Below are 24,175 nucleotides of genomic sequence, written 5' to 3'. Positions count from 1 at the left end.
AAACTTCAGAATCTTAGACGAGAGTTTGAGTATGCTAGGATGCGAGATGATGAGTCTCTATCTAACTATCTCACAAGGCTGAATGATTTAATTAATCAGATGAGAACATTTGGTGAATTACTTTCTAATGAGAGACTTGTGCAGAAGGTTCTGATTAGTCTAAGTAAACCTTATGATTCGATCTGTTTAGTTATAGAAAATACAAAGTGTTTAGAGACTGTAGAATTGCAAGAAGTCGTTGTAATCTTGAAGAGTCAAGAACAGCGGTTTGATCTACATAATGTTGATACCACTGAGAAAGCATTTGCATCATTCTCAGTGAGTTCACAAGGGCAGAATAGGAGTGGAACTCAATCTGGTTCATCAAAATTCCAGAAGAATTGGAATGCAAAGGGAAAGAAATGGGATTCGAAACCTCGATTCCAACAGAAATCTCTTAATAGTCCTGCATCCAATCCATACCAGACACAGTCAATGGGTCAAGAGAGTACCAAACCACAGTGTAGAGTGTGCTCTAAGTTCCATTTTGGTGAATGTAGATATAAAGGGAAGCCCAAATGCTATAACTGTGATAAGTTTGGTCATTGGGCTAGGGAATGCACTATAGGGAAGATTGTACAAAAGGCAAATTCTGCAAATCAGGTGGAAGTGACAGGGAATCTGTTCTATGCTAATAGTGCAATCTCAGAGAAAAATGTCAATGGAAATTGGTACATTGACAGTGGTTGTAGTAACCACATGACAGGGAATGCTGATCTCCTTGTCGATATAAGAACAAATGTTGCTGGAAAGGTGCAAATGCCTACTGGGGTGTTAGTAAACGTTGCTGGAATGGGTTCATTGGAAATTAATACTAACAAAGGGAAGAAGTACATCAGAGAGGTCATGCATTTGCCAGGATTGAAGGAAAATTTGTTGAGTGTAGGTCAAATGGATGAGCATGGATACTACCTAGTGTTTGGAGGAGGTCTGTGTAGTGTATTTGATGGACCTTCACTTGACAATCTTGTCATCAAGGTCAAGAAGAAAGAAAATCGTTGCTATCCTCTTTCTCTGTTGCCTGACAATCAGTTGGTTCTGAAAGCAAGTATAGATCACTCTACTCGGACTTGGCACAGAAGACTTGGTCATTTGAACTTCAGGGGGTTGCAGCAACTCAGTGAGAAAAATATGGTGCATGGTCTTCCATACCTAGAGGAAGTTAAAGATGTATGTCAAGGATGTCAGTTTGGAAAGCAACACAGAGACTGGTTTCCAAAGCAACAATCCTGGAGAGCAAACTGTCCCCTGGAACTAGTCCATGTTGATCTGTGTGGTCCTATGCAGAATGCATCATTGGCTGGAAACAAATATTTCATGCTATTTATTGATGACTGTACAAGGATGATCTGGGTGTATTTTCTCAGATACAAATCTGATGCATTCAATTACTTCAAAAAGTTCAAGTCAATGGTAGAGCTGCAAAGTGGTCTCAAAATTAAAAGTCTAAGAAGTGACAGGGGTGGAGAATTTTTATCTTCTGAGTTTACTAAATTCTGTGAAACTGAAGGCATTCAAAGGCAACTCACTATGGCTTATACTCCTCAACAGAATGGAGTAGTGGAGAGAAAAAATCGAACTGTGGTTGAAATGGCAAAGACTATGCTCCATGATAGAGGTATGCCATATGTTCTTTGGGCTGAAGCTGTACACACAGCTGTATATATTCTAAATAGGTGTCCTACAAAGGCACTAGGAAATACAACCCCCTTTGAAGCCTATAGTGGCAGAAAACCAGGTCTTGCACATCTCAAGATTTTTGGTTCCCTGTGCTATGTTCATATACCTACTGAGACAAGACAGAAGCTAGATGCTAAGAGTGTTAAAGGTGTATTTGTTGGTTATGCTACATGTGAGAAGGGATACAGAATATTTGATCCATGTACTAACAAGTTAATCTTGTCAAGAGATGTGGTTTTTGATGAATCCATGACCTGGAATTGGAAAGAAAGTTCACCAAGTTCAGCTGCTGCAACTTACATCCAGGATCAACTTGAGAATGTAGTTGGTGTGAATCCATATGAGATGAGTGTGATTGAAGGAAGTTCTCTCAGTCCTAGTTCTTCTCATACACAAGAACAAGTAAGTTGCACCCCTGAAACTGCAACATTGTCAGAGACTTATGATAACACACCTCTGAAATGGAGAAATCTTGATGATATTTTTGCTCAATGTAATCTGTGTGTTATGGAGCCTGAAAGATATGAAGAAGCAGCTCAAGATGAATCATAGTTAAAAGCAATGCAAGATGAGTTGAATATGATTGAGAAGAATGGTACATGGGAATTGGTAGATAGACCAACAATGCAGCCTGTCATTGGGGTTAAATGGGTCTATAAAACGAAATTAAATCTGGATGGCACAGTCTTGAAAAATAAGGCAAGGTTGGTTGCCAAAGGTTATGCTCAGAAACCTGGTTTCGACTATAACGAAACCTATGCTCCAGTGGCTAGACTGGACACTATCAGAACCCTTATTGCATTATCTGCCCAAAAGAGCTGGAGATTGTACCAACTTGATGTTAAATCGGCTTTCTTGAATGGTGTACTGCAGGAAGAAGTATATGTAGACCAACCAGAAGGATTCACAGTGCAAGGCAAGGAAGATAAAGTGTATAGGCTTCATAAAGCCCTTTATGGACTGAAACAGGCACCTCGAGCCTGGTATGGAGAAATTGATGCATATTTCTCCCAGTGTGGTTTTCAAAGGAGTCTCAGTGAACCAACATTATATATCAAGTCAAGGGGAGACAGGGATATTATCATTGTGTCTATCTATGTAGATGATATTGTCTACACAGGTAGTAGCACTGAACTGTTGGCAGAATTCAAAGAGGATATGATGATGAAATATGAGATGACTGATCTGGGTTTACTCCACCATTTTCTAGGAATGGGAGTCATTCAAACTAATTCCAGCATATTCATTCATCAAAAGAAGTATGCCTCATCTTTGCTGAATAAATTTGGGTTGAATGAATGCAAGCCTGTGTCTACACCATTGATTTCAGTTGAAAAACTCAGTAAGGATGATGGAAGTGGTCCAACAAATGAAGAACAATACAGAAAGATTGTGGGGAGCTTACTGTATCTTACAGCTACAAGACCAGACATAATGTATGCAGCAAGTCTACTTGCCAGATTCATGCATTCTCCCACAAACAAACACTATGGAACTGCCAAAAGGGTGCTCAGATACATTAAAGGAACCTTAGACTATGGTCTGGAGTATGTGAAAGGTACAAATTCTATGGTGATTGGTTTTTGTGACAGTGACTGGGAGGATCAGTGGATGATAGTAAGAGCACTTCAGGATATGCCTTCTCTTTTGGCAGTGGGATTTTCTCTTGGGCATCAGTTAAACAAACATGTGTAGCACTTTCAACTGCTGAGGCAGAATATATCAGTGCTTCAGAGGCGACTGCACAAGCAATCTGGCTGAGGTTTGTACTGGAAGACTTTGGAGAACTTCAAACTGAAGCTACTCCATTACAGTGTGACAACACATCTGAAATTGCTATCACAAAGAATCCAGTATTCCATCAGAAGACTAAACATATTGATCGAAGATATCATTTTATCAAAGATGCTCTGCAAGAAGGAATCATTGATCTAGTCTACTGTCCTACAAAAGAGCAGTTAGCCGATATCTTCACAAAACCATTGGCAAATGATCGATTCAGCTATCTCAGAGAGTTGATTGGAGTCAAATCAGCTCAAAGCTTAAAGGGGAGTGTTGAACTATAAGCCATGAGCTGATTAGTATTTGAGAATAATCTTGTCTTTAATTGTGTATTCACTTGTGCTTAGAAATTGCCAAGTGTAAGATCAAATTATGTAAGGCCATGAGTGCCATGTGTGATGATCCTAGCTATTGCTAGATGAGTGGCTGTGATCTTTTCCTCTAGAAGAAAAGATCCAGCTAAGCCTTGTTAACATAATTATTCCCTTTTTGCACGATTGTGTGTGCTGTGTGGAAAAATATACTTTTACAAGAAGAAAAGGTTCCTCTGTAACTTGCAGAGAGAATAGCAGTCATTTTCATCATTCTCAGTGCATTTCCTTATTCTTCCATTTTACAAACGCTAACACTTAGGTGGTATCTAATGTGGACACCCACATCATTTAAAAAATTTACAAAACCCGAGGAACGAAATGAGAAAGACTCCTCATATACCTCTATCATCATTTAATTAATAGTTTTTCCTAATTATTAGCTTATTAAATAATAAACTAAATTTAAAAATCTGATTACTTCAAGAATAATGCTATTCTTACCATATTTTTGTACCACAATTGTATACCACCTTAGGTGACATCTAATGTGGACAGCCACATCATCTAAATTAATTAGCATTTAATTTCAAAATGTTAATCAATAATTAATAAAAAGATTGTTAATTAAATGATGATTGTGGTATACAAGAAGTCTTCTTCTGCCACCCAAGATGTTAAATAAATAGAGTATAAAATTGTGGTAAGAATAACATTACTCTTAATTCAAATAATGTGGTTGTTCACATCAAATGTCATCTAAAGTGGTATGAAAATGTGGTACAAAAATATGGTATGCATTACTCCCTCCTACCTGTATCTGACGCGAGTGTAATATACCAGTCCCTTCTGCAACAACATCCAAAATTAGAAACAAGATAAAGAACTTTTCGAAAGGGAAGGGAAGCCTATAGCTATTTGTAAAGGTCAACCGAGGCATGGGAGCGGTTGCCCACACTTCCCGCCAAATGTCAGATTAAGTCGCTTAATTATATTTAGCTGCATATGCCTTATTCAGGCGAGTCTCAACTCATATTAAAAGACATCCCCCAGACAAACCAATAGATAAGCTGGTTGGTTAATTAATAATCTCGTGACGGGTTTAATCTGTTGGCTTGGCTTGGCTGGGTCTGCTTCAACACCCTCGAGCAACCCTGACCTCGCCCAACCCGACAGTTTCCTTGTCGCAAGGTGTCGGGGGCCACCGACGAAGTACCAACAACAATGGCAGCCATGTTTAACTCGTCCTATTTCTTTCTATGTTTGTTTTTCTTGTCCTTTGTTGCATTCGTTTCGAGCAACGATAATCCAACCGATGTTCCAAATGAAGATACGCTTTTATTAGATTTAGATGCGTACTGGAAAGAACGAGCCGAAGAAGCTGAAAAGGTGGCCAGGGAATCCTACAATAAAAATCCTGAGCAAGTCACTGAAGAGTTCAATACTGAAGTTGGCAAGTAGGTCTATCATTGCATGCAGATTTTGTTTAAAACCAGAGCCTAACAAGAAAACGTTACTTCATACATTTATATATACACATGTATATGTTTTTGTTTTTGTTTTGTTATCAATAACATATATACATATATATATTCAGGCTTATGTCGAAGGAAAACACCACAAGAAGGAACTTGAGGGGTAACAAGGCTTATACGGGTCCATGCATGGCGACCAACCCAATGGACGCCTGCTGGAGGTGTGACCCTAACTGGGCCAACAACCGAAAGAAGATTGTAGGCTGCGCCCAAGGCTTCGGTAAAAAGACCACCGGAGGTAAGGATGGTCCTTTTTACGTGGTGACAATGGGCACAGATGATGACGTGCAAAACCCTAAACCCGGAACTCTACGCCACGCCGTGATTCAGAAAGGGCCTTTGTGGATCGTCTTCGCAAAAAGCATGGTGATTAGGCTGCAGCAAGAGCTGATAGTGAGTAGTGACAAGACCATTGATGGTAGGGGAGCCAATGTTGTGATAGAAGAGGGTGCTGGCATTACCCTCCAGTTTGTGAAGAATGTAATCATCACCAACCTTCACATAAAAATGATTGTCACCAAACCCGGTGGTCTGATCAGGGACTCTGTCGACCACATAGGTTTAAGGACCCAGAGTGACGGCGATGGTATCTCCCTCTTTGGTGCCTCCAACGTCTGGATCGATCACGTTTCCATGTCCAGGTGCGCAGATGGGCTCATCGACGCCATCATGGGTTCCACCGCCATCACCATCTCCAACTCTCACTTCACTGACCACGATGAGGTACTTAATAGGGAATCACTTTAATCTTAAACTAATTAACTAACTTGCCAAAAACTTGTAGCGCGCCCAGTTTGTTATAAAAGTTTTACTCTTGCACCCAAGGTCTCGAGTTAAAATTTCCCCTCCTCTTCTCGCTTGTATAAAAAACTAATTAACTAACTTAGCCTAATAAATAATATTAATTTATCGTAAACAACTACAATAATTTACTAATTAATGGTACGTACAAAATCATGAATGCATGCAGGCGATGTTGTTTGGTGCCAACAACGCCCACACTCAAGACAAAATCATGCAAATTACTTTGGCCTTCAACCACTTTGGTAAGGGACTGGTGCAAAGGATGCCAAGGGTCCGGCACGGATTCTTCCACGTGGTGAACAACGACTACACCCACTGGATCATGTATGCCATCGGAGGAAACATGAACCCTACCATCATCAGCCAGGGTAACAGGTTCATTGCTCCCTTTAACGGGGTCGCCAAACAGGTAACATACTGTTTAATTACATGAATTAATTTTTTATTAATTAGTAAATACTTAGCCCCAATTAAGTGTGTTCAAGCTCGAGTGCGGATGTTAATTTTTACCAAAACGTGTGCTTGCTCGATCGAAAATGTAATCAGTAAATATAGTCCAAATACAACCGTTTATTAGACATGCATAATACGTTCGTTCATATCTAATATGTCATTTTGACTTCTGGATTTAATTGTATAGGTGACGCATAGGGAGCATACACCAGAGGCAGAGTGGAAGAACTGGGAATGGCGATCTGAGGGAGATTTGATGATGAATGGAGCTTTCTTTGTTGAATCTGGATCAGGAGCCAGCATACACCCAGCAAAGTTGGACATGATGCCCTTCAAACCAGGGACCTTTGTCGGAACGCTCACAAAATTTTCCGGTGCTCTAAACTGCGTTGTCGGCAAACCCTGCTAGGTTCCTTTTTGTTGTTTACTTTCCTTTTTTTTTTTATTGAACGTGCACGTACACCAATGAATGTAGTACATGTTTTTTCAAACTGAAAACAATTCTGAACATATAAGGAACGGATTTTTAAATATACGTTGCATTGTTTTCTTATTCTCTTTTGTTATTTTTTGGGAAAAAAAATGAAGTGAGAGGGATATAAACCTTAATTCAAATCTCAATGAAAACTGAGAATACTAATTGGGGCATTAATCAGAGCATCTCAAGGGGAGTTGACAAATTTTACTTTAGAAGTGTCCTCCGGAAACCTATGTAACACTTTTTCTTTAATAATTATTATTACGGGGAGAGGGGAGAGAGACTGTTACGAGAATTTGGGAGAGGACGGGTCTCAAACTCATAACTTATACGTAGAAACACAACATTCTATCTATTATGTGGTAGTGACACTTATATGCTACTAAATTTTTTCAATTCCAGCCCACTTTTCAACCAACTATTAAATTTTTTTTCTATCTTAAAATATTATTATTTCAAGTTTGTCTTATTTATGCGTGGCTCAGTTTTATGTTTCTAGCCCATTGATAAACAATATTTTTAGGGTTTTTGTCACAAATGGTGGCTGAAATTGACCCTCACCATCAAGATGGTCCATGAAATTAAAAATCAATAAATGTAGTCCCTGAAATAAGTGTTGCAAATCAATGTGGTCATTCCGTCACAATTCTGTTAAAATTTTCGTTAAGTGTTGATGTGGCACATAAATGGGCCCACAAGATTTATGGGTTTTTATCACAAATGGACATTGAAATTGACTCGCATCATCAATATGGTCCCTGAAATTAAGAATCAATCAATGTAGTTCTTAAAAATAGGTGTCGCAAATCAAAATAATTATTCCGCCACAATTCAATAAAAAAAATTTGTTATGTGCTGATGTGAGTTTAATAATGAATTAAAAAAGTTGTCTAAATACCTTTTTGCACAATGAAATTTTTTTTTTCTTATAGTAAGGCCTACTCTGAAGAGAGATCTCTTCCATAAATTCTCAAAGGCACAAGGCTTAACCAAGGCCTAAGAGGGGGTGTGGAAATAGTTTTCAACCAACAATATACAGACGCACCTAGGTTATAACCTCATTATCTTAAGGCAGACCTCGTTGTTCTTTGCATCACCAGACCAGCAGGGAAATGCCAAATAAGCTCTCCACGATTAAGGTTGTGAGGATGTTGATCGCCTAAATGTTAATGGTGATATCCCAGAAGTTATTGCCAATTGACCAAGCCGTCACCAATTCTCGATCCAGGTTCAATTCGGTGAAGGGTGTCGAAGTGTGTAAAGATGGGTGTATGAGATTTTTTTTTTTTTTTTAATTTTGTTTTTTTAGAGAATAGACAGGAAATGAGGTAGAGAAATGTGGACTGGGATCGGAGGTGATTGCAGGACTGGGTGTTACATCCCGGCCCGGGGGGACCACTTCCCGGGCCCGCTCCACCACTGTAGCACGATATTGTCCGCTTTGAGCATCGACCACACCTTCACGGTTTTGTTTCTGGGAACTCACATGAGAACTTCCCAATGGGTCACCCATCTTGGGAGTGCTCTCGCACGCTACTCGCTTAACTTCGGGGTTCCCATGGAACCCGAAGCCAGTGAGCTCCCAAAAGGCCTCGTGCTAGGTAGGGATGAGAATATACATAAAAGGATCACTCCCCTGGGCGATGTGGGATGTCACACTGGGTTTTTGGGTTGGCAATTTTTTTATTAACTATTAAATTATTAAGCCTATTTGTAATTTTTTAAATTTAATTAGACTTGTGTGACCCATTTATGTGTCACATCAGCATATAACAGATTTTTTGACAAAATTGTGACGAAAGAACTACATTAATTTGAGACGTTTACTTTCAGGACTACATTGATCAATTTTCAATATTAGAGACATTTTGATGTCGCAGGTCAATTTTAGGGACCATTTTTTATGTCATGGGTTAATTTCAATGACCATTTTTGAGAAAAAAAAATGACTTATGGTGCCTATTTATGTGTCACATCAGCACTTAACATAATTTTTAACAAAATTGTGATAGAATGATCACATTGATTTACGACACCTATTTTCAGGGACTACATTGAATGATTTTCAATTTCAGGGACCATCTTGATGGTGATGGTCAATTTCAAGGACCATTTGTGATAAAAATCCATATTTTTATTATACTATACTTGGGACCTAATTTGATGAGTTGAAGAAGTAGCAATTGACTTTGTAAATATACAAGGTTAATAGCCATTTATTTAATTTGCTAATTGGGTTGCTACCTCGGTTGAGAGGCGTTTTTCTACTTGGAGAAACAAATTTAACTTATTTGGTTGTAAAGTTAAATTTATTATGCCACATAGGAAAACCCCATCTCTAACAGAGGTAGCAATCCAATTAGAAAATCAAAGAATTAGCAACTGACCTTGTAAATATACGATAGGGTCAGTTGCTACCTACTTCTTCAAGTTAGCGAATTTGGCCTCGCCATATATTTTACTGAAAAGTATTGTTTAATAAAGAGTTCGAAAATATAATTTGGAACCCCACAAGATAAGATAAAATTAAGATATCAATATTTGAAAGTGAAAAATAAAATTTGAAAAGTTAATTAGAGTTAACAATCCTAATGGAATGATCCATAAAGATGTGCACCAGACCTGACAATCTTGTCGTGTTTTTCGTGTTCGTGTCGTTTTCGTGACCTACCCGATATCTTAACGAGTCGTGTCATGTAAAACTCTATAAAGTAAATGGGTAATATGACCCGACCCCGAAATTGACCCGTTAGTATTATTAGGTAATATGACCCGACCCGTTACTCATTCAAAGAAAATATATTTTAAATCAAGAAATAATGAAAATGAAAAACATAATTTGACCCCCAAAAAAATGAAAAACATAATATGTGACATCCCACATCACCCAGGGGTGTGATCCTTAAATGTATATTCCCATCCCTACCTAGCACGAGGCCTTTTGGGAGCTCACTGGCTTCGGGTTCCGTAGGAACTCCGAAGTTAAGCGAGAAGGGGGCTAGAGCAATCCCATGATGGGTGACCCACTGGGAAGTTGCTCGTGAGTTCCCAAAAACAAAACCGTGAGGGAATGGTAAGCCCAAAGCGGACAATATCGTGCTACGGTGGTGGAGCGGGCCCGGGAAATGGTCTCGCCCGGGCCGGGATGTGACAATTTGGTATCAGAGCCTAACCCTGGCCGCGTGTGTGCCGACGAGAACGTCGGGCCCCTAAGGGGGGTGGATTGTGACATCCCACATCGTCCAGGGGAGTGATCCTTAAATGTATATTCCCATCTTTACCTAGCACGAGGCCTTTTGGGAACTCACTGGCTTCGGGTTCCGTAGGAACTCTGAAGTTAAGCGAGAAGGGGGCTAGAGCAATCCCATGATGGGTGACCCACTGGGAAGTTGCTCGTGAGTTCCAAAAAACAAAACCGTGAGGGAATGGTAAGCCCAAAGCGGAAAATATCGTGCTACGGTGGTGGAGCGGGCCCGAGAAATGGTCTTGCCCGGGCCGGGATGTGACAATCCACCCCCCTTAGGGGCCCGACGTCCTCGTCGGCACACACGCGGCCAGGGTTAGGCTCTGATACCAAATTGTCACATCCCGGCCCGGGCGAGACCACTTCCCGGGCCCGCTCCACCACCGTAGCACGATATTGTCCGCTTTGGGCTTACCATTCCCTCACGGTTTTGTTTTTGGGAACTCACGAGCAACTTCCCAGTGGGTCACCCATCATGGGATTGCTCTAGCCCCCTTTTCGCTTAACTTCGGAGTTCTTACGGAACCCGAAGCTAGTGAGCTCCCAAAAGGCCTCGTGCTAGGTAGGGATGGGAATATACATTTAAGGATCACACCCCTGGGTGATGTGGGATGTCACAATAAACAAAAGCGTGAGTGGGCAAAAACAAATTTTTCTAAAACCATTTAGTAAAACGCAATCTAACCCCTCGCCGTAAAACCTGTATACTTCCCAGAAAATAACATATATATAATTGTCACATCCCGGCCCGGGCAAGACCATTTCCCGGGCCCGCTCCACCACCGTAGCACGATATTTTCCGCTTTGGGCTTACCATTCCCTCACGGTTTTGTTTTTGGGAACTCACGAGCAACTTCCCAGTGGGTCACCCATCATGGGATTGCTCTAGCCCCCTTCTCGCTTAACTTCGGAGTTCCTACGGAACCCGAAGCCAGTGAGCTCCCAAAAGGTCTCGTGCTAGGTAAAGATGGGAATATACATTTAAGGATCACTCCCCTGGGCGATGTGGGATGTCACATAATACCAAATTAGTATATGCATACTATATTGTCACATAAATATTACTTCAAAACATAAAAATAAAAACATTTGTCTTTCAAGTATTACATACCCCAAAATAAGAGCCTAATTTAAAAACATTAATACATTAAAAAATACCTAATGTTCAAGGATACGCAAAATAAAAGGAGTTGCGTTTCACGAGATTTGGAGGGTTTTAAAAATCTAAATGACCATGTAACCATGATCTAAGCGTAGAGGATGCAATCACGAGTGTTTATATATGATTTCACATTTTTCAAACTTGTATGTTAATGATTATGAATTTTATTTATTTTGAACTCCCTTGAAAATCTTATTCATGAGGGTTTGTATGTTTTAAAAAATCAAACGATGATGTACCCATCCTCAAAGCGTAGAGGATGCGATCATGAGCGTTTGCACGTTATTTCAAATTTTTCGCACTTGTAAATTAATTATTATAATTTTTTAATATGATTGGTATTTTTAAATTACTTGATATTTTTGTTTTTGATGTGTTTTATAATTTTTTAATCTCACTCTTTGCCTATAATATACTATAAAAATAAATAAATAAATAAAACTTGATTAAATTTATATAGTATAATAATACAAGAATACATATTTAATATAAAATACACACACACAGATTATGGCTATTGTATTTTATAGTAAGTTTAAAAAAAAAAAATTATATAGAATAATAATACAAGAATACATATTTAACATACAATATATATACACACACACGATGACTCTTGTATTTCATAGTAAGATTTTTAGCAGTTTAAAAAAATTAAAATCATCAAAATAACTTTTTTCTTAACATGTCAAAACGTTTCACCCTCGTGGAAACCTATTCAGGACCCGTTATTACCAGGTCCTTATCATGTGACCCGATAACGAGTCGATTAATTATCGTGTCGATCTGAAATCCGTTATTTTCGTATCGTTTACGTGTCGTATTAACGGGTCGTATAAGAAATTGTTAGCTCTAATGTCCGCAACATAATATGACCTTTATATCAAGATTTTTGCAAATTGATTAAACAATTCAACATGCAGTCTGTGACTGAGAGCATCACAGGGGTCGATTCGAAATCTCTATAGGAATTAACGTGGCGTGGAAATCAACTTCACACATTTTAATCGCATACAATATTCTAGCTAGGACATTAACACGTTTGGCACAAATATTACAAGTGAATCATATCGAACACGAAGTCGTAAATATTGGACGAAGAACCCTAAGCTAGCTCAAACCACAACAAACAAACGGCGCATCATTATGTTGTCGAATATATAGCACACAAGCGACAAACTTTGGTCATGCCCTAATTATCCCACAAAACAAAACCTAATGCCCTTTGAATATTATCATCTTTGGAGAAGCCAAAATTTACTTGTCTCGTCTAGTACTTGTCCACTATGATGCTCCAAAAATTCACCATTTCTTCCCTCCCAATTCTTGGAATATCGCGTTCAAATTCCCTTCATATCCTCTCCCAATTCTTAGAACTGGATCCACTTGTATTATTCATTGATACTCATTCGCTACTTTAATCTATTTTTATTTTTAATACAAGCGTTACTGAAATAGGGGGTATGAATTGATCATAGAACCTCGATAGCAACGACAAATACTAACTAATCCTAACCGCTTAAAATATATGCTCCTTATGTTTAGTATCTACAATGATTATCGAAGAATCTGTAAGAATTGATCAAAAAGAATCCATGAGATTTGAACTCAAAAGCTATCATTTATTAGAGAGAGGAAAAAAAAAAAAAGTTGTAAGCCAAAGTTAAGTTTCCTAGTAAAAGGGCAATAAAGCCAAGAATATATTTTGTTCCACACACAATTTCAATTTAGATATGGTCAACCTTTTTGTTTGGTCAATAGAAATTAGTATTCATTCTTGGATGGCATGAATTATAATTTGTTAAATTAATTTGTGAACCTAGATTATGCGAAGAGTTACCAACTTACCTGTAATTAATCCTCGATCCAAAAAAAATATAGAAGGATTAAAAAGTTTCGATTCTGTATATCCAATTGGAGTTTTGAAAAAGGAATTTTAGTGATGCCTGTTGGAAAATCAAATCAAAACAGGTTGTTAATGGTTAAAGCAAGCTGTTAGTTTCTTTCCAGGTTGTTTCCAGCAACTACAAAGATCATTGCTCCCTCCATCTGTTAGCCGAAAGCTGATTACAAGACAGCAGTGTGCTGCCATGTGATGTATTAGCCGAAAGAGTGTTGATTGCAAGCTGGAAAGATAGCTGCATATGTGTGCTAGACTGTCCAAAGTTCCTGCATGTGTTTTAAAGGGTGTAAAGATGTTAAACACCCCATTCATTGCATGTGTTGTTGCATTGTTTATTAATTTCTGTTTTGTATAAATAGGCCATCTTGCTAAGCTTTAGAGCATCCCATCCGAATCCCATTTCCCATTCATTTAATTTCAGCTTGTAAGCTATTGAGTTTGTAAACTCTCTTTTCATATATCAAAGTCCAAGTGTTTTTTTTCAAAGCTTGTTGCTTCCCTCCTTTCTCTATTTCTTTGTCCAATTTTATTGAGAGTGAAAGTGAGAGGTGTGATAGAGTTTGTAAACTTATCACCTACATATTTTGGTATTGAGTTAGTAAACTTTAGAATACCAACAATTGGTATCAGAGCCAGAATACCATTCTGGCAGGTGCAGCAGTTATGGCGTCCAACTTAGTGCAACTCCAAGTTCCCACATTGAAGAAAGAAAATTATGAAAGATGGTGCATCCAATTCAAAGCATTTTTTGGATCACAGGAGCTATGGGAAGTTGTCAGTAATGGGTATGTTGTACCCACTACCGAGCAAGAAGCCACATATACTGCGGATCAAAGGAACACTCTCAAGGACTTACGAAAGAAGGACCAAAAGGCGCTGTATCTTCTATACCAGGGTTTGGAAGATTCAACGTTCGAGAAGGTTGCAGAAGCAACAACGAGCAAGCAAGTATGAGATACACTCAGTACAATCTACAAAGGAGTAGATTGAGTCAAGAAAGTGAGGTTACAGTCACTTCGAGCAGATTTTGAAACTGCTCACATGAATGAAAAAGAGAGCATCTCCGACTATCACACAAGGCTCATTGCAATAGTAAATCAGATGAGGAGAAATGGCGAGAAACTCGATGAAGTACGAGTTGTGGAGAAAATCCTTCGGTCACTCACATCCAACTTTGAGCATGTGGTGACTGCCATTGAGGAATCGAAGGATTTGGAGACAATGAGCACAGAGGAATTGCTAGGATCCCTCCTAGTTCACGAGCAACGCATTCAGAAGAATGCAAGCCCCACAACGCTAGAGCAAGCTTTGGAGTCAAAGTTGAATATTGACAAACCAAATAAAGCTCGTGGGCAGTGGAACTCACGTCGTGGGAGTTCATCCAACCGTAGCCGAGGACGAGCCCGAGGAAGAGGTCGAGGCTATGCACAAAATCAAGGTCAGTCTCAGGAGTGGAGATCTGCTCGAGGAAAGGCGCATATCCAGTGTCACAACTGTAAGCAATATAGACATTATGCCAATGAATGTTCACATAAAAATGGTGAGCATGTCAACATGGCAGAATCAAGTGGAAATACTGATGAAGAACTTACAGTCTTGCTAGCACACCATGATTCCAGTAGCCAACAAGATGTTTGGTATTTGGACTCTGGTGCAAGCAATCACATGTGTGGAAAGAAGGAGTTTTTTGCCGAACTCAAAGATGAGGCCTATGGATCTGTAAGTCTTGGTGACTCCTCAAAGTTGCCAGTTGAAGGCAAAGGGAAGATCAAGATCATCCAGAAGGATGGTAGAGAAGAATACATCTCCGATACCTACTACATACTAGGTATGAAGAGCAACATTCTTAGCATTGGTCAACTGCTCCAGAAAGGGTACATTATACATATGGAGAACATGCTTCTCACTCTCAGGAATGCAAGGAGAAAGCTTATTGCACGTGTTCGAATGTCAAAGAACCGGATGTTTCCGTTGAATTTGAACACAATGATTGGAAGCTGCAACATCGGTGTAATGGAAGATGAGTCATGGAAATGGCATCTTCGATTTGGCCATCTTCATTTCAATGGCCTAAAGTTGCTGTCAAGTGGAGGAATGGTTCGTGGTCTACCCCAAATTGAAGCCACACGCCAAGTATGTGAAGGTTGTGTGCTTGGCAAGCAAGCACGACTATCGTTCCCTGTTGGTGATACATGGAGAGCAAAGGCACCACTGCAGTTGGTGCACACAGATATATGTGGTCCATTGGATCCCATGTCTTATGGAGGTAATAGGTATTTTATTACCTTCATTGATGATTTCAGTAGAAAGACTTGGGTTTATTTTCTCAAAGAGAAGTCGGCTGCCCTAAAAATCTTCAAGGAGTTCAAGGCACTCACAGAGGCTGAAAGCAACCACAAGCTTGTGGCTGTGAGATCAGATAGAGGTGGAGAGTACACCTCTAATGCTTTCCAAGCCTACTGCAAGGAGCAAGGAATTAGGCATCAACTGACTGCTGCCTATACACCACAACAAAATGGGATAGCCGAAAGAAAGAATCAAACCATCCTTGACATGACAAGGTCCATGCTTAAGGAGAAGAATTTGCCAAAAGAGTTATGGGCAGAAGCTGTAGCTTGTTCGATTTATTTGTTGAATCGATGTCCAACAAAGAGTGTCAAGAGGATGACACCACAAGAGGCTTGGAGTGGATACAAGCCGAATGTTACACACCTAAGAATTTTTGGGTGTGTTGCATATGCTCAAGTTCCAGAAGCCAAGAGGAGGAAACTTGATGATCGAGGTGAAAAATGTGTGTTTGTGGGATATAGTGAAGAGTCCAAGGCATACAAGCTCTACAACCCACTAATTGGCAAATTAGTGGTTAGTAGAGATGTCATCTTCAGTGAGGAAGAGGCATGGAAGTGGAACAACAAAGAAGTCAGTAAAGAGAATATCGTTTCCACTGATTTTGAAGAACCAGAAGTTGTACCACCTGTTGAGCAACAACCTACTCAAACAACCACAACAACTCCATTGCACAGAACTGCAAGGAGTGGTCCGACATTTAGTGAAGAAAGCAGCTCCTCAACTCCAGTAAGGCTAAGAAGTCTCACCGAGATATATGGACAAGAAGAAGAAGAAGAAACCAACCTTTTCTGCTTGTATGCAGACCACGAGCCTCTCTCATTCAATGAAGCTGTGGAAGAAGATTGTTGGAGAATAGCCATGGAGGAAGAAATCCATGCTATCGAGAAAAATGACACTTGGAAGTTGACAAAGCTTCCACCAAATCAGAAGGCTATTGGTGTTAAGTGGGTGTACAAGATCAAACGCACTGCAGATGGGAGTGTAGATCGGTACAAATCAAGGCTTGTAGCAAAGGGCTACAAACAGAAGTATGGAGTGGACTATGATGAAGTCTATGCTCCAGTTGCAAGACTTGACACGGTAAGATTGCTAATCTCTCTTGCCGCTCATCATAAATGGAAAATTTATCAACTAGATGACAAGTCAGCCTTCCTTAATGGAGTTCTTGAGGAAGAAGTGTACCTGGAACAACCAGAAGGCTTCCAAGTACAAGGAAAAGAAGATTAGGTGTATCATTTGAAGAAAGCTTTGTATGGCCTCAAGCAAGCACCACGAGCTTGGAACTCAAGGATTGACAACTACCTTCACCAAAATGGATTTCAGAAATGTCCATGCGAGCATTCAGTTTACATGAAGAACGGTGAAAAATGGGAGTTCTTAATTATTTGTCTCTATGTAGATGACTTGTTGTTTACAGGAAATAATGAAGCAATGTTCTGTGAGTTCAAGCAATCCATGTTCAGTGAATTCGAGATGACTGACAATGGATTAATGTCATACTTTCTTGGCATAGAGGTGAAGCAAGAAAGTGACGGTATCTACATCTCTCAACAAAAGTACATGAGAGATATATTGGAGAAATTCAATATGGATAAGTGCAATATTGTCAACACTCCAGTTGCAACTGGATTGAAGCTGTCTAAGGAAGGAGAAGGTGAGTTTGTAAACTCAACCGTGTACAAAAGCTTGGTTGGAAGCCTAAGGTACCTTACAATCACAAGACCTGATATAGTTTATGGTGTTGGACTCGTTAGTCGATACATGGAAACACCAAGGGAGTCTCATTGGCTGGCCGCCAAGAGAATTTTGAGGTACATAAGAGGTACTTTAAACTATGGTCTGTTTTATAATTTTGGTGAAGATGCAAAATTATTTGGTTATTCAGATAGTGATTGGGGAGGTGACCAAGATGAAAGGAAAAGCACAACTGGCTATGTGTTTTTTCTAGGATCAACAGCTTTCTCATGGACTTCAAAGAAGCAATCAATTGTTGCTTTGTCATCATGTGAAGCCGAGTATGTTGCTGTAGCCTCAACCGTGTGTGAGGCAATTTGGTTAAGAAATCTGTTGAAGTCAGTGTGTCATCCACAAATGGAATCGACTGTGATTCATGTGGATAACATCTCAGCTATCAAGCTTGCTAGGAATCCAGTCCAACATGGAAGGAGCAAGCACATCGATACCAGGTTCCATTTTCTGAGGGACCATGTGAAGCAAAAGACAATCGAACTTGTCTATTGTCACACCAAGGAACAAGTGGCTGACATATTCACAAAGCCACTGCCAGTTGAGCCATTCAAGTTGCTACGTGAAATGCTAGGCATAAAGGCGTTTTAATTTGAGGAGGTGTGTTGGAAAATCAAATCAAAACAGGTTGTTAATGGTTAAAGCAAGCTGTTAGTTTCTTTCCAGGTTGTTTCCAGCAACTACAAAGATCATTGCTCCCTCTATCTGTTAGCCAAAAGCTGATTACAAGACAGCAGTGTGCTGCCATGTGATGTATTAGCCGAAAGAGTGTTGATTGCAAGCTGGAAAGTTAGCTGCATATGTGTGCTAGACTGTCCAAAGTTCCTGCATGTGTTTTAAAGGGTGTAAAGATGTTAAACACCCCATTCATTGCATGTGTTGTTGCATTGTTTATTAATTTCTGTTTTGTATAAATAGGCCATCTTGCTAAGCTTTAGAGCATCCCATCCGAATCCCATTTCCCATTCATTTAATTTCAGCTTGTAAGCTATTGAGTTTGTAAACTCTCTTTTCATATATCAAAGTCCAAGTGTTTTTTTTTCAAAGCTTGTTGCTTCCCTCCTTTCTCTATTTCTTTGTCCAATTTTATTGAGAGTGAAAGTGAGAGGTGTGATAGAGTTTGTAAACTTATCACTCACATATTTTGGTATTGAGTTAGTAAACTTTAGAATACCAACAATGCCTTCATCAGACCTGAGGCCGGCCAGAATTCCTGCTAGCATGCAGACACTCATTTCTTATCTCACAAGGCACCAAGATCATCGAAACTCAAAAGACAAAGTAGGCATAAAACAAGTAAAAGCACATGCATATAAGGACATTTGCATTCTGTTTTCCAACAGCAAACACTTGAAAAGTGAAAACCTAATTGTGTCTTATACACGATAGAGAGAAAGATATGACTAGCAGTGTAAAATCTGAATTCATCGGCCCAGGAAGGCGTCCGTTGTGCATGATAGAAGTTGACGCTTTGGTGAACAAGTGCGTCAAGAGGCGGTGCCGTGATTCATCTGCTGTTGCTGCTCAACCTGCTCAAGGAAATGGTAATCAGCAATGTGATCAAAGACCACAGCAGTAGGCTCAGGCTGATCAATCTACCACTACTACTACGACGATGACAACTGTGAAGAGTTCCAGATTCGTGGAGTCAGCAGGTTTGATATGTTGTGTTTATGCTGACAATTTACTTCTCATTTGTGGTTTTAGTCAAATGGGCCTGATAAAGGAAGAAGGGAAGGCAAGTTTATTTGGGTAATAAGTACTCACTTGACTAATCACAGATTTACGGGATGGAAGTGATTCCGCACACTCATTTTTTTCACATGCAATTCAATTTTATTGTTGACCTTTAGATTAAATAAATCAAAAGCGATTCAAATGACATATATACATAGAGTGTGCTGTACAAGAAAAATAAGTGTACATAAATTATTTCCCTTAAACTTCTAATTATTATATTGGTCCACATTTTAGAGGATAGCTAAACATTTTGAGGAAAATCCAACAGGGGCTTATCATGAAGAAGAATCTGCTGCAAGGGCCTGTGATCTGGCAGCACTCAAGTATTGGGGAACATCAACCTTTACAAATTTGTCGGTATAATTTCCCAACAACATGACTTGAAAATTGGGAAATGATTTCAACACATCATTTAGAGGCAATAATGTCGCGGAGTATCTTGTTAAATTTGATTCGATGTCATTTTCTTTTCAGGTGCTGGATCATGAGAGTGAAATTGAGAAAATGAACACCCTTACAAAAAAAGAATTTTTAGCCTCTTAGAGAAGGTAAAATTCATCTCCGATTGACCACTCCTCCCATAGACATTTTGTACAAAAATTTTCTGTCAATAATCTCCTTTTTCTTCTGTTTACAGAAGGAGCAGTGGCTTTTCAAGAGGTGTATCCAAATATAGAGGAGTTACAAGGTACACCTACTTATCACCATGTTAATCTTTTGTTTCTTATAAGTTAACAATTAATTCGAAATTTCTAAGAATGAACGCTTGTGAGAACTGCAGCCACCATCACAATCGGAGATGGGAAGCAAGGATAGGGAGAGTTTTCGAAAACAAGTACCTCTACCTCGGCACTTATGGTGAGTTTCAATCCGATCTCTAGGGTAGCGATTTCCACACTTCCCTTTTTGTCATCTATGCCCCAAATTGAGTATAATACTTTTTTCTGCGCTCACAGAAGGGGTGTAAAAGGCTAAAAAATAAGCGTTAAAATCGTTGGCTGACATTTAAATCTATTTGTTTCAAAGTACGTTGGGTGTGTTAAGTGGTTTATGAGGCTTATTTTATTTCATCAAGGCACCCAGGAAGAGGCTGCTCATGCTTATGTTATTGCAGCAAGAGAATACAGAGGCATAAATGCAGCGACCAACTTTGACTTGAAAATATACATCAGATGGCAGAGGCCAAGGGCCAACTCCCTTGGCCCTCAAGAACTGAAATCGAATGCAGATCAGCCTCTCCCCAATATGCCATCTTCCTCTGATGGCATCCCCCCGAGCAAGGAAGGAAGACAGATGTCCATGTTCCAACCCAACTCCTTCACCGTAGATGACATATATATAGACACCTCAAAAAATCGCGACATTTTCCCAAGGCAGCGGCAGCCTTCTATGCTCGTTAGCCCCTTCACCAAGTCATCACCTTCCCCAACAGCTCTTGGCCTCATCCTTCAATCCTCAGTATTTAAAGTGCTGTTGGAAAAGAATTTAAATGGCGATAATGAAGAGAGTGAGAAGAATGATTTAAACCTCCTTCCGGAACAGAACAACAGCGACAATATTAAGCGGATATTGTACGAAGGAATAAAAAATAATCCCTTTACCTGTTCTTCAAACAGCGGTGTTTTGCCTGCATTAGAGTCACAGGAGGAGAGCCTGCTTCCCTTGAGCAACTCAAGGGACCAACCCCTTTGGAATATATGGTGCCTTAAACATGTTTACTTCCCCTGACTTTAACTAAATTAACTTTAGTTTTAGTTTAAGCACTTGTAATGATCAATTATGTGTAAGTATACTAAGAAAAAACTAATAGAAAATGATCAATTATGTGAAATAATCCCTTTCTCATAATGTAATTAACATGTTTTATATACTAAGAAAACACTAATAGAAAATGATCAATTATGTGTAAGTATCTCTCCAAGTTTGGGAGTTTGCATGCATGACCTTTCTGCATTCCCTTATGTAATAACATCCAAAATTAGCTAGATAGCTACTTTTAACGGTCAACAGCTGCATGGGAGCGGTTACCCACACTTCCCGCCAAATGTTAGATTAAGACGCTTAATTATAATTAGCTTCATGCCTTATTTAGGTGAGTCTGGTCTCATGTTAAAAGACATCGATCCCCCGCCCCCAGACAAACCAATAGATAAGCCAGTTGGTTAATTAATAATCTCTTGTGACCGGTGTAATCTGTTGGCTTGGCTTGGCTTGGCTTGGCTGGGTCTGCTTCAACACCCTCGAGCAACCTTGTCCTCGCCCAACCGGACAGTTTCCTAGTCGCAAGGTGTCGGGGGCTGCCGACGAAGTACCAACAACAATGGCAGCGATGTTTAACTCGTCCTCCTATTTCATTCTGTGTTTGTTTTTCTTGTCCTTTGCTGTATTCGTTTCGAGCCACGATGATCCAACCGATGTTGCAAATGAAGATACGCAGGTATTAGATTTAGATGCGTACTGGAAACAACGAGCCAAAGAAGCTGAAAAGGAGGCCCGGGAATCCTACAATAAAAATCCTGAGCAAGTCACTGAAGAGTTCAATAATGAAGTTGGCAAGTAGGTCTAATTATTGCATGCAGATTTACAATTTGACAGTACATATGAACGTTTGTTTAACAACATGAGTCTGACAATAAAACGTTACTTCATACATTTATACACATATGAATATGTTTTGTTATCAATGACATATATACATATATATATATATATATATGCAGGCTTATGTTAAAGGAAAACAGCACAAGAAGGAACTTGAGGGGTAACAAGGCTTATACGGGTCCATGCATGGCGACCAACCCAATTGACGCCTGCTGGAGGTGTGACCCTAACTGGGCTAACAACCGAAAGAAGATCGTAGGCTGCGCCCAAGGCTTCGGTAAAAAGACCACCGGAGGTAAGGATGGTCCTTTTTACGTGGTGAAAATGGGCGCAGATGATGACGTGCAAAACCCTAAGCCCGGAACCCTACGCCACGCCGTGATTCAGAAAGGGCCTCTGTGGATCATCTTCGCAAAAAGTATGGTGATTAGGCTGCAGCAAGAGCTGATGGTGAGTAGTGACAAGACCATTGATGGTAGGGGAGCCAATGTTGTGATAGAAGAGGGTGCTGGCGTTACCCTCCAGTTTGTGAAGAATGTAATCATCACCAACCTTCACATAAAAATGATTGTCCCCAAACCCGGTGGCATGATCAGGGACTCTGTCGACCACATAGGTTTAAGGACCCAGAGTGACGGCGATGGTATCTCCCTCTTTGGTGCCTCCAACGTCTGGATCGATCACGTTTCCATGTCCAGGTGCGCAGATGGGCTCATCGACGCCGTCATGGGTTCCACCGCCGTCACCATCTCCAACTCCCACTTCACTGACCACGATGAGGTACTTAAAATCTTAAACTAATTAACTAACTTCAGAAAAACTTGTAGCGCACTCTGCTATATATAAGAGTTTTTACTCTTGCACCCGAAGTCTCGATTTAGAATTTCCCCTCCTCTTCTCGCTTGTATAAAAAAACTAATTAACTAACTTAACCTAATAATATAATATTAATTTATCGTAAATAACTACAATAATTTACTAATTAATGGTACGTACAAAATCATGCATGCATGCAGGCGATGTTGTTTGGTGCCAACAACGCCCACACTCAAGACAAAATCATGCAAATTACTTTGGCCTTCAACCACTTTGGTAAGGGACTGGTGCAGAGGATGCCAAGGGTCCGGCATGGATTCTTCCACGTGGTGAACAACGACTACACCCACTGGATCATGTATGCCATCGGAGGAAACATGAACCCTACCATCATCAGCCAGGGTAACAGGTTCATTGCTCCCTTTAACGGTGTCACCAAACAGGTAACATACAGTTTAATTACATGAATTAATTTTTTATTAATTAGTAAATACTTAGCCCCAATTAAGTGTGTACAAGCTCGAGTGCGGATGTTAATTTTTACCAAAACGTGTGCTAGCTCGATCGAAAAAGTAATCAGTAAATATAGTCCAAATATAACCGTGTATTATACATGCACAATACGTTCGTTCGTATTTAATATGTCATCTTGACTTCTGGATTTAATTGTATAGGTGACGCATAGGGAGAATACACCAGAGGCAGAGTGGAAGAACTGGGAATGGCGATCTGAGGGAGATTTGATGATGAATGGAGCTTTCTTTGTTGAATCTGGATCAGGAGCCACCAACCACCCAGCAAAGTTGGACATGATGCCCTTCAAACCAGGGACCTTTGTCGGAACGCTCACAAAATTTTCCGGTGCTCTAAACTGCGTTGTCGGCAAACCCTGCTAGGTTCCTTTTTTTTTTTAACGTGCACGCACACCAGTGAATGTAGTACATGTTTTTTCAAACTGAAAAAAAAAAAAAAAAAAAAAAATCTCTGAACATATGATCGAAGAAAGTGGATTTTTACATATGCGTTGCCATTGTCGCACATTTTTGTAGTTGTTTTCTTATTCTCTTTTGGCTATTTTTTGGGGAAATAATGATGGGGAAAGAAACGAAGGAAGTGGGAGAGGGATATAAACCTAAGTTCAAATCTCAATGTAAACTGAAGAAAGTAGCAAAGGTCATGTCCAATCAAGAGAGTTAACAAATTGGGTAATGTCAGGGAGATCAAAAATTTTAAACCAAATTTACAAGCCAAAAGATGTGATTGTAGGTGATTGGATTATTAACCAAGTGTCGATTAAAGTGCTTGTTTCTTATTGGTGACACATTATTTGGTTTGCAATTTAGGTTAGAAATTTTGATCTTCTTAGCATTATCCTAACAAATTTTAACATAAAATTTAGAGTAATGCTAGAGAGACTAAATTCTTGCGCAGTTGGTGTGAATAAATCCCTGAATTTTCCATATTGCAGAGCCACTTGGAATATAAAGAAAAAACAAGGGAGATTAGTTTCAGTGGTTTACTTTTGATGTTGT

The 24,175-nt window shown here is 39.6% G+C and overlaps 2 protein-coding genes across 2 annotated transcripts; both read left to right on the top strand.

Annotated features, from left to right (window-relative positions):
- The first annotated feature begins 4,874 nt into the window (after positions 1-4,874).
- LOC137731550 (pectate lyase-like) lies at positions 4,875-7,191 on the top strand. The gene is made up of 4 exons (XM_068470682.1): positions 4,875-5,269; positions 5,410-6,070; positions 6,318-6,560; positions 6,792-7,191. The coding sequence occupies exons 1-4, from the start codon at positions 5,037-5,039 to the stop codon at positions 7,011-7,013; spliced, it is 1,359 nt and encodes a 452-aa protein (XP_068326783.1). The 5' UTR covers positions 4,875-5,036; the 3' UTR covers positions 7,014-7,191.
- A 14,192-nt stretch (positions 7,192-21,383) lies between these two features.
- Positions 21,384-23,565, top strand: LOC137731642 (pectate lyase-like). Its single transcript, XM_068470813.1, has 4 exons — positions 21,384-21,782; positions 21,947-22,607; positions 22,844-23,086; positions 23,318-23,565. The coding sequence occupies exons 1-4, from the start codon at positions 21,547-21,549 to the stop codon at positions 23,537-23,539; spliced, it is 1,362 nt and encodes a 453-aa protein (XP_068326914.1). The 5' UTR covers positions 21,384-21,546; the 3' UTR covers positions 23,540-23,565.
- Positions 23,566-24,175: the final 610 nt, after the last annotated feature.

This window comes from Pyrus communis, chromosome 4 (genome assembly GCF_963583255.1).
Source record: "Pyrus communis chromosome 4, drPyrComm1.1, whole genome shotgun sequence".
Taxonomy (NCBI): Eukaryota; Viridiplantae; Streptophyta; class Magnoliopsida; order Rosales; family Rosaceae; genus Pyrus; species Pyrus communis.
This window is presented reverse-complemented; position numbering and strand designations above follow the sequence as displayed.

Coding starts and splice junctions, on each gene's coding strand:
- LOC137731642 (XM_068470813.1), top strand. CDS start 21,547: ATGGCAGCGATGTTTAACTCGTCCTCCTATTTCATTCTGTGTTTGTTT. Junction 21,783..21,946: donor TTCAATAATGAAGTTGGCAA/GTAGGTCTAATT, acceptor ATATATATGCAG/GCTTATGTTAAAGGAAAACA. Junction 22,608..22,843: donor ACTTCACTGACCACGATGAG/GTACTTAAAATC, acceptor GCATGCATGCAG/GCGATGTTGTTTGGTGCCAA.
- LOC137731550 (XM_068470682.1), top strand. CDS start 5,037: ATGGCAGCCATGTTTAACTCGTCCTATTTCTTTCTATGTTTGTTTTTC. Junction 5,270..5,409: donor TTCAATACTGAAGTTGGCAA/GTAGGTCTATCA, acceptor ATATATATTCAG/GCTTATGTCGAAGGAAAACA. Junction 6,071..6,317: donor ACTTCACTGACCACGATGAG/GTACTTAATAGG, acceptor GAATGCATGCAG/GCGATGTTGTTTGGTGCCAA.